The sequence below is a fragment of the Parasteatoda tepidariorum genome, chromosome 1 (genome assembly GCF_982258835.1).
Source record: "Parasteatoda tepidariorum strain Cologne lab strain chromosome 1, Ptep-v5.0, whole genome shotgun sequence".
NCBI classification, from domain to species: domain Eukaryota; kingdom Metazoa; phylum Arthropoda; class Arachnida; order Araneae; family Theridiidae; genus Parasteatoda; species Parasteatoda tepidariorum.
In genome coordinates, this window is record NC_141755.1 from 87,641,010 (window position 1) to 87,654,841 (window position 13,832).

The following is a 13,832-nucleotide window of genomic DNA, read 5'->3' on the forward strand; positions in this document are numbered from 1 at the left end:
AGGTATTCCTTTTCTCGTGAAGATTTTAAAAAAATGAGGTGCTTTAAAAGACAATTCAATAATTCTTTTACGATTTTAGTTTTTACCTCAAGTGAAGTATCAAAATTTTTAAATTAACTAATCCTATGCTTAAAACAGAAGATTACTTTAACCCATGTTATATTTTATAGGGTATTTTTTTGTCATGTTAAAATATTATTGGGATTGAGAATGATTTATGAAAAGTAATCCATTTAGCATATTATCTAAAATTGATTTGACTTTTGAGTCAGTTTTTCTTGTGAGTAAGTTGGTTATCTTTTTTAAAGAATTGATGATAAAATTGCACATCTGTGTTTATATATAACGAAATTTATAAGTTTTGTGCTTATAACTGCAAATAAACTCAATGAGAAATTATCAAACGGGCGAAGGCATTCTGAACAAGAGAAATTAGCTCCCCAGTGTTGGCCTCGCTTCTTGACCTCACACTAACCTTTACTGTTACATGCATTTATGCAAAAAAAAGAAAAACTTTTTATGTGTGTGTGTGTGTTATGTAAGTTATCAGCAGATGGCCGCTCAAATCACTGCAGAAAAATAGCATTCCTACACCATTAAAAATGATTGAAGTTTGCGAAAATGCTTCCCATGGCTTCATAAAAGGATAACAGATTTTTCAGCTAGTTACATGGTGAGGAAAACCACGAAAACCTCCAATATTTAGCCCGATAATAAGTGAATTCTCACCCATGATTTGTTTACGACTGAGGTTATTTTACGTCAGGACTGTGGTCGGTGTAAGTCAGGAGCAGAATTTGATTCAACCAGCCCTCGCTGGGATTTGAATTTGTATCACCTCATTGGGAGGCCAGATTTCTATTCACTGAGTCACCTCGACTCATCTAGATATTGCAAAGAAATATTTAAATAGGAAAGAAAAAAAGAGCAATGCAAGTGCAAATGGTTAAAAAGTTTTTTTAGTTCCTTTTGTACTTATTAATCTTTAGTATTACTCTATTATTTTGGTTTATATACGAGATGCACCGTAATTGCAACCATTATTATATACATTTAGAATATTTTTCAAAAGTGAAATCAAGAAATATATGCACTTAGGTGGCTGTTACAAATTAATATTTAAACACGGAAAAAAAATTTAATCAAATTCACGCGAATCTCGATTTTGGGGTAAAGTGGTAAGTAAAAACACCAAACCCTGTTTAAATGTGCCAAACGAACTCTGAAAAGGTGACGATTCGAAATTCGAATATTTTTGATACAAATCGCTCCCGCAAGGAAATTGAAATAAATTTTTAATACACGCTTTCTTAACCACATTTCATCATTTTGTGCGTTTTTATCACTAAAATGTTAATTTGCGAAACCTTCTGAAAAATTTATTGTCTTCATTTTTTTAACAATCTTCAATAACTAAATGTAGAAACAACCTGCATCTGCGTAATAAGAAAAATTTAATTTTTGAATATCTATCAAAGAAGAATTTCAGAAAACGAAGTCTCTAGAATTCACAATGAATGTTTTACATAAAAACTTTTTTCTTAATGTTTTTAATATTCCCTTTTTTAAAAAAAAAAATCCTTTTTATAGTTATAAAAAAGGCATGATTTTAAATTCCTAGAAAATATGAAAAAAAAGTGTGCTGAACTTAATTAGAAAAAGAAAATGCGCTAAGATATTATAAAAAAAAGACAATAAAATGCAATTTTTGCAAGGATCTTATAAATAGTGCATCTGTTAATTTCTTTCTTTAATGTAGCAATTTTCAATCAAATCAGTTTCATAAATGTCAAAAATAAAATTTACGTTAACTGCGTAAACTTATCCCAGTCTATAATTTAGTTCAAAATAACTAAGACAAGGTCCTTTTGTTCGAAGCAATTTATTTATTCCTTAACCATTTAAAACTTTTCAACCAATCATGATGAATCGTCTTCGTCTGAATCGCCTCTTACAATTCTGTATGCATTCTTGCTTTTTGTGACTACCTACAAAAAGTATTGCGGTATAGAATTATGGTTTGGATTAAGCGAGTGATTAAATAGAACAATAGTCGGAATCGGCTATTCTGCGTCAAACGTAAAGGGAAGTAAGTATTCAGGGTGAAGATATCAAACCATACTATAAACTAGGCCTAAATCGAAAAAAAAAAGATTGGAAGGAAGACAGATCACCTGGGTACCTTAGAGTCCCCCAGGTAATAGCTGTAGCGATCACTTTTAACTGAAGTATATAACACAACCCCGTGTGAACTGGGTTCTGTCTTTCCAATCGCTACATATTTACATCAACTGCTGAATCAAAAGACTACACGAACACGTAACCGTCTGTCATACAGGCATAAATAACAACACCAAACATTTTACTACATAACCAGAGCCTGATAAAGGCAAAGGCATACAGGGAAGTTGCCCCGGGCCCACATCAGAGGGCGGGTGGGGGGGGGGGGAAATCGAATAGAAAGTCTATTTTAGGTTTCCTTCATTAATGAACTTTTTTTAAACAAAATATCAGTAGAGTGTAAAATCTGTCAGTGTTATGTTAGCTTCTTCATTGATCTATCGTATGAACACAAAAAATCTAAAACCCATGGCTTTCTAGTGCGGAATGAAGCTAAATTTTCTTAATTATGATGGACAAAGTTGGCCAATCAAAAGCCTGTATTTTTACATATAGCGAAATGCGCTGTGTTTAGAAAAATACAGGCTTCTGATTGGCTTAAGTGAGCCATCGTAATTTCGAAAATTTAGCTGAATTCCGCCCTTAAGTCAGCAAGGATAGGTATTTTTCGCAGTTAGATGACAAAGTTAACAATCAGAAACCTGCATTCGGCATGATGGACATAGAATTGTCAGAAAAGCCATAAAATGGACAAAATGCTAATTTGTCTGACCTTTGGAGGGGGCTTTATAGCCATTTTAGGTTCTAGTCAACTTTCTTGTTATATATGTATATTGAGGAGAAAACTTTAAATACATCCATAAAGTTCAATTCCTTATTATTGAAGTAGTGAAGCAGAGAGGGGCCATAAAGAAGTTTTTGCCCCGGGCCCCAATTAGGCTAAGTCGAGCCCTTTACATAACATCCTTATTCCTGTCCAATTATTAACTGGATTAGTAATCTCCCTACCTCACGCTAATGGTACCACCGGATAAACTGATTAAGCCAAATTTAGTGGCTTAGATGTTGTTTGACGAAACATAGTTCAGTGATTAACCAACTTGTGTTTTTCTTATTTTATATCAGGTGTTGAACAGTCAATCCGTACATGAGTTTACCGCTTTATCAATGTTCAATTACGTAACCTTGTAATTTTTCACCAAATCCAGATGTCATGTTAATTCCTGGATCAGGCAACAGAGAAACTAGTTGAAAGGTAAAGAAAACCGCGAAAACCTTCAACGGCTAGCTAGATGACAATAGCATCCATCATCGGTAAAAATCAATCTTCCACCTCTATTCTGCCGTTTTTTGACAACAGTACCACTTTACATGAACTAATCCGATAACAATTTCAATTTAGTAGCGGAAATATCATTGAATAATTTTCTGGGGCTGGTACGATAGCTGTAATGTTATCATTCTGATCCGAAATATTCGGTTAACCTTAATAACTTAACCTTTAAAAAAACACCAGTGTAGAGTATAGCAGACAAATGCATGAGTATCCCAATTCTATTTCCTCACATAAGGAAATACGTAATCCAAACAGCAATTGTATCAAAAATTAAAATAAATAGGAAAAGTCCCGTGAACAGAGCCCACTCTGTAATTGGTTCAAATTTGCTTCAACATAATAGTAAAGGGAATTTTATTGAACAGACAGTCCGGTGTTACAGACTCTCTGATTTTTAAAGCGTATGGAACAATCTCCCACGATGCCACCATAATTATTGAACACAAAATGTCTTTAAGCCTGGCACTTATGCCATTTTCGTCTCCGGGTATCCTTCGCACTGTTGTACTCGCGGAAGAAAAATAGGAAGAAAACTATATAGGTAACTATGTAAGTAGCAAAACAAAAAAGTCTGTCAAACAAACAGGGTTATCACAAAATTTCTTACGAAAAGAAAAACAGCATCAACATGACCTTCCAGTTATCAAGTTGAACATGAACAATATTAAAGTTTGATTACAATAGTTTATTTTTTTTTAAAGTGAAAAAATAATAATAAATGAATTATTCTTTAAAAATGAAAAGTTCAATACTAAGGCATCAAAAAAGTTGGAAAAATAATACAGTATGTAGGATAAAAAATAAATTTGGTAACTTCAAACACACACGAGGTTTAAATTCTTGAATCGGAATTTTATAAAAATTTTCTAACAAACTTTCATGCGAGGAAATTAATACTATTAATTTTATAATCTTAACATCTGAAATGTCTGTAATATTTAAAAAAAAATTCCCAATAGTTTTTTAGTAACAAAATTTCTGTTATTATTAAATATACCTCCATTCAAAAAAAAACCAAATAAATGACTCTTTTGAACTAATCATAATGCATTTGAGCTATAACTTAATTTGAACATTGTTTAAAATAAAACACAATGTGAAGTATATTTTTATCCTCTGCATTAATATTATTCAAAATATTTGAATGTAAAAATCAATAATTGAATGTAAAAGTATTTGAATGTAGAAATCAATAAATAAAAAAAACAAAAAATCATTTTACCTGATGACACTCTTGCGTTCTTGTAAAGAATGGCGTGAGATATTTAGTATCCAATTTCATAAACAGGTTTTGAGCAGTGAGACTGCCACTCTCTTCGATTTCTGATTCTTTGTCACCGATGATTGTTTTACCCTGGAAATTAAATTAAATGTCACCTTATCTTAATCAGGTTTCTCCTGCGGAATTACTTCAAAGTCAGATTCAGGCGGTAGATATTGACGATTTGCGCTCGGAATTAACTAGCTTATAACTCGTGTTGTCAACTTCAAAGTGATGCTTCATAATGAATTCAGACGCGTTAAAATTACTGTTAATTAACAAACTTTTGTTCTTGGTTTTTGAAGGGGTAGAAAATCCTGAGTACATATGGAAACAGCGTGCAACCTTCAAAAATATGACGTTTTGCAACAATTTCACGAAATCCAAGCGTTTTATCCTTTTTTACCTTGATTGCTGCCACCCTGATAATGAATATTATACGCCCTTCTCGAAGAGGTTAAATGATTAGTTTGATAATGCATAATAAAATAGAAGCTTTGAAATATCAAAATTTTCTATACTTTTGTCGTTTAAAATTTCAAAGCACGTTATGGATTTATCAAATTCTAGTAAAATATTACATACCTATATTTTGAACGTGGAATCAGCTTCTAGCAATAGATAAAAAAGGAATAATAGATTGTGAACCTCTGGTATAGAAGGTCCACTTTTTCAAATTCATATAAAATGTAACTTAAACACTTCAGTCTCTCAACTCTTTATTTTATATCATTAGATTGGGAATACGATGCATAATGAACAATTTTTTTTATAAAAAGGCAGGCGAACAATTCAAATTTTAGAATGCAGCATCAGTATATAACTAAAATGAGGTGAAGTAGTTCCGATTCCTAACATGAGGTGATGGTTAGTCTTGATGGTACAATCAAAGAATAAGAGAGGTTTTCATGTGATGTTAAGTTAAAAACCGTTAAACTATGATGGTTCCTGATGGATTGCTTTTGTTGGGCCATCAAACAAAACCATCAAATCATGTTTATAAAACCAATCAATATATAACCAATCAAACCATTTTTTTAAATAAAAAGTCAGATGAGCAATTCAAATTTTAGATTTCCGCAGCAGTATATAACTAAAATGACATAAAGTAGCTCCGATTCCTAACATGGGGTGATGGTTAGTCTTAATGGTACTATCAAAGAATAAGAGGGGTTTTGATGTGATATTAAGTTCAACTGTTAAACTATGATGGTTCTTGATGGATTGCTTTTGTTGAGCCAACATACCATGTTTTTATAACCAATCAAACCAAATAATATATCTTCAAACCATTTTTTTATATAAAAAGGCAGATGAGCAATTCAAATTTTAGACTTCCGCATCAGTATATTACTAAAATGACATAAAGTAGTTCCGATTCCTAACATGGGGTGACGGTTAGTATTGATGGTTCAATCAAAGAATAAAAGGGGATTTGATGTGATATTAAGTTAAAAACCGTTAAGCTATGATGATTCCTGATGGATTGCTTTTGTTTTGTCCATCAAATAAAACCATCACACCATGCTGGTTTTGCTCATGTTAGTCCAACACAAAGTTGTTCCAATTCTTAATATTGGATGATGGTGATTTTCAATGGCACTATCAAGAAGTAAGATGGTTTTTGATGGATGTGCATAATGCTAACCATCTAGTTCATGTTGGTCCATCGCAGAAAAACCATCAAAAATTTTGTCTTGGGTTCATAATCTGTAGCTTTAAGTAATAAGAGAGGTGGTTTAAGAGAGGAAACGTGTACCAATGCAATAAATTCATATCAATTTTAACTTATCTTACCATATTATCAGTTTTGATTAAGCAAATGCTACTGGGTGCAATTTTTTTCTTGCAGGGATCTTTCTCCTTCCACTGCAAATACTAAAGGAAAAATTTTTATTTAAAATTTTGTTTCAGTTTAACAAAGGTGAAAAGCAAAATATTTGATAAATTTTATTATTTAATGAAAATAAAGCTACCTGAAACGCGTATTTGTTTACAATACGAAGTCTTAGTAATTTTTTAAATAACTTTTATGAAAAATTTGTTAGCTTTTACTTTCTAAAATTTGGTTATTCAGATTTGTTAAACTCAAATTTTTAAAAAAATCGAAAGACTTATTGGCTTCTAAAAATAAAAATAAATTTAAATTATTTTTTTAAGAATATACAACTGCATTACTATGTAAAATCATCAGAATAGTGGTTCTACTAAAGTTTCTCTTAAATTTTGATGGTCCAGCCAGCCCTATTTTTTAGTGGACCAAGGTATCCCATATTCTGGATTTTTTCAAAAGATCAGAATAATTTCTCTTTTTCTTTGGAAACTTAAATAGCTGCAAATAATTATTAAATCAATAATCAACCTTGTAAAATATTAGCAATTTATTGCTGTATTCCTATAGAAATAAATTTTAAAAGATAAAGTAGTGAAGTTCTAAAAATTACACAGGAGTGCTAAAATAAAACTTCAGGAAATAAAAATGGCAAACTTTAACTGAAATATACGATTTTTTCATAGGATATGAAGTATTAGTAATAGAGCATGTTGTTGGAAAAAAAAAACAAATAAAAATATTTAATAGACTAAAAATAGTTGAGTCTGATGGCTCAACGTGCTCCTAGGTTTAATGTGCCTATAGGTCCAGTCTACCCCGCCTCCCTCTATAATTAATAAATACATAAAAACTTACACTTATATATATTTTATATATATTTTATATATATTTTAAAAATTAATAGTTTGTTGTATTCAGAAAAAAATATGAAATTCATTATCTTTAAAACTGTAATATTACAATAAAATTGTTCATATTTCGTACCTGGAAAACGTGTTTTAGATCTTTAAAAAGCGGTGTCATTTCATTGTATTGAATTCAGATGAGCATTTTTAATAGTGTTTCTTGTAAAAAAATCTCAAAAATTTCAATTTCATATGTGTACAGTAATTGCCGTCTTGCAAAAATTTCTGAAACCTCTAAAATACATATTTAGTTAATAATTCAGGTGTAAAATGCTTTTATTTTTTATTACATTGCTGATTCCATACAGATTCTTAGTATCATACCTAAGAGTAATTAAGAGAATTTTTTCCAATTTAATGAAATGTTTTATATCAAATGAATATGTTTCATTCTATGCCTCTGTATTCCGTAATTAATATGCCTGCTTTCATAACTATATTTTTTAGCAATGTATATATACTTAATTCTAGGATAATTTCCGCATTGGTGTGCTCACTAAGTACTGCTCACTAGTGCAGCTTGAGGACTGCTTTAATTGATGGAATTGCACTTACTTTCAAAAGCGGCATTGTACTTCCTCCGAACACAATTGTTGTAAACAGAACAATAACTAAGGTTGTGGTTATAATAAGGTTGCGTTTGTTTTCTTCAAACTCAAACTTTAGTGAACAGGCGTATGCCACAGCACCACGGATTGCTGGAGAAAAAAAATTAAAGACCTTATGAATATGTCGTTAACCTTCATCTATATAAACATAAAAAATTAAACATATACAATAAGTAAACATGTCAATAAGTATAAGAAGATTATTCATTATTAAAAGGAAAAGATATGCTGAAATTTCTTTAATAATTAAAACATCGAAATATAGAGAATAAAACACTTAAACTTATTGTTTCAAATACATCATGTTTATTTGTAAAAAACAAAGCAATATTATTAAATTTTATAGCTGAAATATTTATTTTATAATTTACGAATGATTGGTTGGTAAAAATCCTGGTTTTCGTTACCGCTATGAGGAAATTGGATAATTTTCACCAAAACTGAAATGGCGGTTTTTTTATTTATTAAATTCACTAAGGAAATTAGATTTTAAACAATAATAAAAAATTGCTGATTCTTGTATTCGTACCTTAGAATAGGATTTGACCACATTTTTTTAATATTACGTACCCTCTTCGTGTATATTTTTTAAGAAAATGAGCTATTAAATATGATATGCAATACATTAATGATGGGTTTGTACAACGTGCGAAAAGCACCAAAAAAAGAAGACCTAACTATATAACTTGTGTAACTTGCGTTCTAGGACTCAATCTTAATAGTTTGAATGGGTGACCTCAAATTTGCTAATTAATAAGTGTTGACGATATTTAAAGTTACGAAATCAGACACAAAAGCGTACTTTCTCTGAATAAACATACCTTCTTTTCGACGGATACTGATTTCTGACCCGACGGATACTGATTTCTGATTCTGATGCTGTAGCTGCAATCTGGGAAATATGGTCTTCAAAGTTTGGTCAGGAGAGCGATCCAAAGTTCGGACCCCTTAATGTTAATTTTATATTTTGCGCAGTTCGCCATATCTCGAGCACTTTTTAAGCGAATTAAAAAATTCTTGCAAACAATTATAAAATTTGTTCCCCACAAAAAATTAATCTCAGTAAATATTTATTTATTTTCATTATTTTATTTAAAAATTGTTAAAAAAAAATTAAAATGTAAAAAATTATATTTTTTGCATCATTTTAAAGTATGTAATGTTACATGGCAAAATACAAAATTTGAGTAAAATCGGTTGATCTGATCGAATTTCACAAAAGTCGTATATTCAAAATTCGATCATTTAGATCGAAATTTAATAGTTAGGTAAAAGTTAATCAAAAGAAGATCCAATCATTAAATCAAAACCAAAAGTTATTCAGGGTGGTCTGTTTTTTTTTTTTTTTTCGTTTTTTTTTGGCGTATTATACATGTGGACTCGTTGTAGGAAAATAAAATTTAGAAGGCTTTTTTGTAAGAAGTTGGTGAATCATTTTATCATTCTGTCTGTCTCTCTCTCGATCTCTCCCTCTCTCTATTTCTACCTCTCTATCTATATATCTATCTATCTATTTCTATCTATCTATTTCTATCTATCTATTTCTATCTCTCTCTATCTATCTCTCTATTTCCATCTCTTCCTATCTCTCTCTCTATTTATCTCCTGGTAAATAATAGGAATTCTGAGGTATCAAAGCATGCGCGAGTTTTTGTAAAAGTGTATTACTACTTACAAAATTTTAAAAAAAATTACCTGATTCCATATGTTTACCAAATCTTTGTCATTCAACATTTAGAAAATTCTAATCAAACAATGCATGCTGAATCTGCATTATATGCATAAACATGAAGTACATATTAAGGAGTTTAATATGTGTTATAATATTTTTTTTTTAAATAGTATGAAATGTCAATGAGCATAGATGTGAAACGTATGTTAAAGGAGATTGGTAGAAGTGTAAAATAAGTTTTTAATATAGCCTATTTTTCAGTCCTACGTTATTTAGATTATTGTACATAAAACACCCAAAAAAAGTCAAGTGTAAATGAATAAGTACTCTTACCACTAAACCATATGATGAACATCATCTTAGGAGAAATTTTGTGTTGACGAAAAATATTGACAAAGACGCTGAGGGGAAAAACACTTACAGCTCTTGCAACAAGACAGAGTAACTACAATAGAGACAGAAAAAATTGCATTTTTATCAATAAAACTGGAAGCATTAAATTTTGAGCAAATGTTTTTTTTCTATTAAAAGGACACTTTATCCCTGTAGAATAATGTCAAAACTGACGAACAGATGGTGAATTTGTACACTTTTGGTGAATTGGGTGGTGATGGTGAATTTGTACAAACCGCTTTTTAGCGTGAAAAGTTCAATGCAAATAGACTTTCTTAGCTTTTACTATACGCATATGAGCTGATAATCCTAAGAATTACAGGAGGAATAAAAAATTCTAGAAAATTTTCAAATAGCCTGGCGCATTGCTGAATATGGCAGTGCATGCAACAGTGGACGAGGGGATAGAGCACTCATCATCCAAAGATCTTCCAAAGACCATCCCTGAGTTCGAATCCCGGTATTTGCTAGTCCATAGGAATTCTGCTCCTGGTTCGCACCGACCACATTGCCGACCAATACCCTCAGTGGTAGACGGGTCATGGGTTAGAATTCCATTCCAATCGGGGTAATCGTAACAGAGTTTACATTTTCCCCTCTCTATGTACTGCAAATGCAGGTTGGTTCCATCAAAAGATCCTCCATTAAAACTAGTTTGTTCCTATGTTTGATCCGGGAGTTCCTTTGTCTTCTGGATTGGTTTCAAAATTGCAAGGCTGTGGAGTTAAACATTGTTAGTGGTAAACTTAGGTTTGGGTGAGCTGTTCAACGACAGTTATTAAATGAAATTAAATGAATTTACGAAAAATTAAAGTGCAAACCGATAAATTTAATTAAAGTGATCGATCTTAGAATTATGCTGCCTTTCAGTTTGAATTTGAGCTCATTATTCGTTTTAAAGAAGGTAGTTTATTACAAAACAGTATTGAAAAATGCCAGATTTCAATAAGAGTACAAAAATCACGTTTTAAATCGATAGGCTAACATTCGAACTAGGTAGACCAGGATTTAATGCTTTTTTTTTTAAATATGTCACTCACCATTGCTGTAGTAATTAATTTTTAATCTAAATTTTAAAAAATCTTTTGTAATTGATCACTATAAGCCTTTTATATATGTACAATATTTAGCAAGTATTGAAAAATGAAAAAAAGCTAGATAACCAATTATTTATAAAAAAATAATGCATTGTGGGTTTTTTAAACGTTAAAAAAAAACACGATATGTTGTTCCTAGACATAAGGTAATTCCCCTTCAAATACTGTCATATCATGCATTGCAAAATTAAGCAGGAAAAAAAAGGATTTGAAAGCTGTTGGTAATTGCCTTCAAAGTTATAAGACTTATTTTCTTATCCTTAAAAAATCCATTATAAGCAATTTTTAATTCATTCAAGAAAAAAAAAATTATTTTGCAAGAAAACAAATTAGAAAATAAAACTTAAAGCTGATAGAAAATATTATTTTTTATTCGAAAAAACACTTTGGTAGCTTGTGTGTCATCATCTAAAATTGAAGAAAAAAAGTATTTTTTCTATTCTTTTTTTTACAATAATTTAAACGAAAAGTTTTGAAATTACGTGACAATAACTATTTTAAAATTGTTTTATACTTATATACACAAAATGTACACCTATGCGATTAAATTATTATTAAGTTTAAAGAATAAATATTATTACTACAATTGCAATGGCAAACTAGGTCATCTGTAAACTAAATATGGAATTTATATATTAATTTATATATTTTATATATTATATATTTATATATTATTTATTATATTTATATATTATATATTAAAATTTAAATTATAAATAATTAAACTACATCACGCTTTTCTTCAGAAATATATTTTCTAATTTAGATTTAAAAAAAAGTGTATGTTTCTGATAAATCAATGCCTCTGGAGGTACTAAATCGGAGACTGATCTTTCTTTGGTTAAGGTCAAAATTACAATATGTGTAGGAATGAGTATAGTATGATTGTGCCCTTTCTGTAAAAGGGGCTGTGACGTGTGTGTGGCTCAAGTCATATTCTTGGTCATTTATGGCTCCACTGAAAAACAAGAAACGCGCCCTCTACCTTAAAAGTTCGTTTGATCTCCCAAGCAGGCTTGTTGATATTGGCAAGTGGCATAAGTAACAACAAGAACAATGTTTCTGATCAAATAATCCAGTCATAATTTTGAAGGTATGTTAATGCAACAAATTATTCATGTTTTGAAAGTCATTTTTAAACTGTTACTATTTAGAAAAATAATGGCAGAAAAAAAACTTACCAACGTAGCCAAAATGAAATAAAAATCAGCAGCGATTTTAAAACTGAATATTGAAAGACCTAAATAAGCAAATACGCAAGTTTCTGTAAAGAAAGAAAATAAATTTTAGATTATGTTTATTAAAAATAAGCTGCTGAAATGAAGTGACTATATTTTTATTGAATATTTATTTTATTGAAATTACATACATTTGCTGACTTGTGTGCTCAATATAGGCTTATAAGTCATTGTCAAGTAGAAAATACAGATAGAACAGTTCAGAGAAAGACATCACAAAGAATACATCCAGGGTTACGGCGGGATTCGAACCCGCTACCTCCACACTTTACACAGCGTTTGTCCGGCAATACCGCTCAGTCAGGGAGGCCCCAAGTGATTATTGAAACGCCGTACTTTATTTATTGGATTTACATACATTTGCAGGCTTGTGTTCTCAATTTAGTCTTACAAGCCTTTGTCAAGTAGAAGACGAGATAGCACAATGCATAGAAGGATATCCCGAAGATGCATCCAGGGTAACAGTGGTATTCGAGCCTGCTACCTCCACGCTCTCCACAGCGTTCGGCAGGCGATACCGCTCGGCCAGGGAGGCCCCTCCGCCTTTAAATGTCGTTACATTTACTTACTTTAGTAGAGAAATATTTATTCGCAGAAGAACAATGAATACTAAGTTATATGTACATGTTTTTTTTTCTAAAATTTATGTGCAGAGTGTTCAGTAATCTCGACTTTAATATATATTTCACAAATTTTTTGTAAGAAAAATAAAGTAAAACTAATTAGCATATTTTGGACCGCGAACTTAATTATAATTTGTCATAAAAATAATTTATTATGAAAATAATTTATCATAAAAATAATTTTTTACGAAAATAACTAATAATAATAGTAGCGAATGATTGATTAACAGAGAAAAAATATCAACAGACTCAGACATTATATAAAAATGAAGGCATGATTAAAATCATAAAAAGAAAAATTATTGCCAGACGATACTTAACCCTTTCGCGCCGACTGTCACAAATACGTGACAGCAAAAAACCGTATCAATCAGGGTAAGAAGATAAAACTGGTAATCAAAGTATTTCTTTAGCAGTTTATTTGAAGGCGGAGTTATAATTTTTTGATTTATTTAATTCACCATTACTTTGTTCAAAATAAAACTATTTAGTTATACTTTGAATTAACATTGATTATATATATGATTAAACTAACAATAATTAAAATAAAAGCAAAGTAAGTCTGTCAAATTAGTAACGACTACATTTAAGTTACCGTTTTTTATTTAATTGCAACTTGATTCTGATTTTGTACGAATGCTTTTCTGAATCACCCGTCCCCAAGGGGTTAAAGGCGTTTCTAATAATCCCCTTATATAGTTCCTATCAATCAAATTGGTTTTCATCGTTTTTAACCCTGATCTT

The 13,832-nt window shown here is 30.6% G+C and overlaps 1 protein-coding gene across 1 annotated transcript in view; it reads right to left on the minus strand.

The window, feature by feature from the left end:
- Nucleotides 1-1,866: 1,866 nt before the first annotated feature.
- LOC107446854 (sodium/hydrogen exchanger 8) overlaps nt 1,867-13,832 on the minus strand; it is a 37,650-nt gene continuing 25,684 nt past the window's right edge. Inside the window, exons 11-16 of the mRNA XM_071180495.2 lie at nt 12,409-12,491; nt 10,071-10,182; nt 8,013-8,155; nt 6,516-6,596; nt 4,680-4,811; nt 1,867-1,988 (exon numbers count right to left, since the gene is read on the minus strand). Coding sequence (XP_071036596.2) covers nt 1,920-1,988; nt 4,680-4,811; nt 6,516-6,596; nt 8,013-8,155; nt 10,071-10,182; nt 12,409-12,491 — 620 coding nt within the window. The 3' untranslated portion in view covers nt 1,867-1,919. The remainder of the gene's footprint in view (nt 1,989-4,679; nt 4,812-6,515; nt 6,597-8,012; nt 8,156-10,070; nt 10,183-12,408; nt 12,492-13,832) is intronic.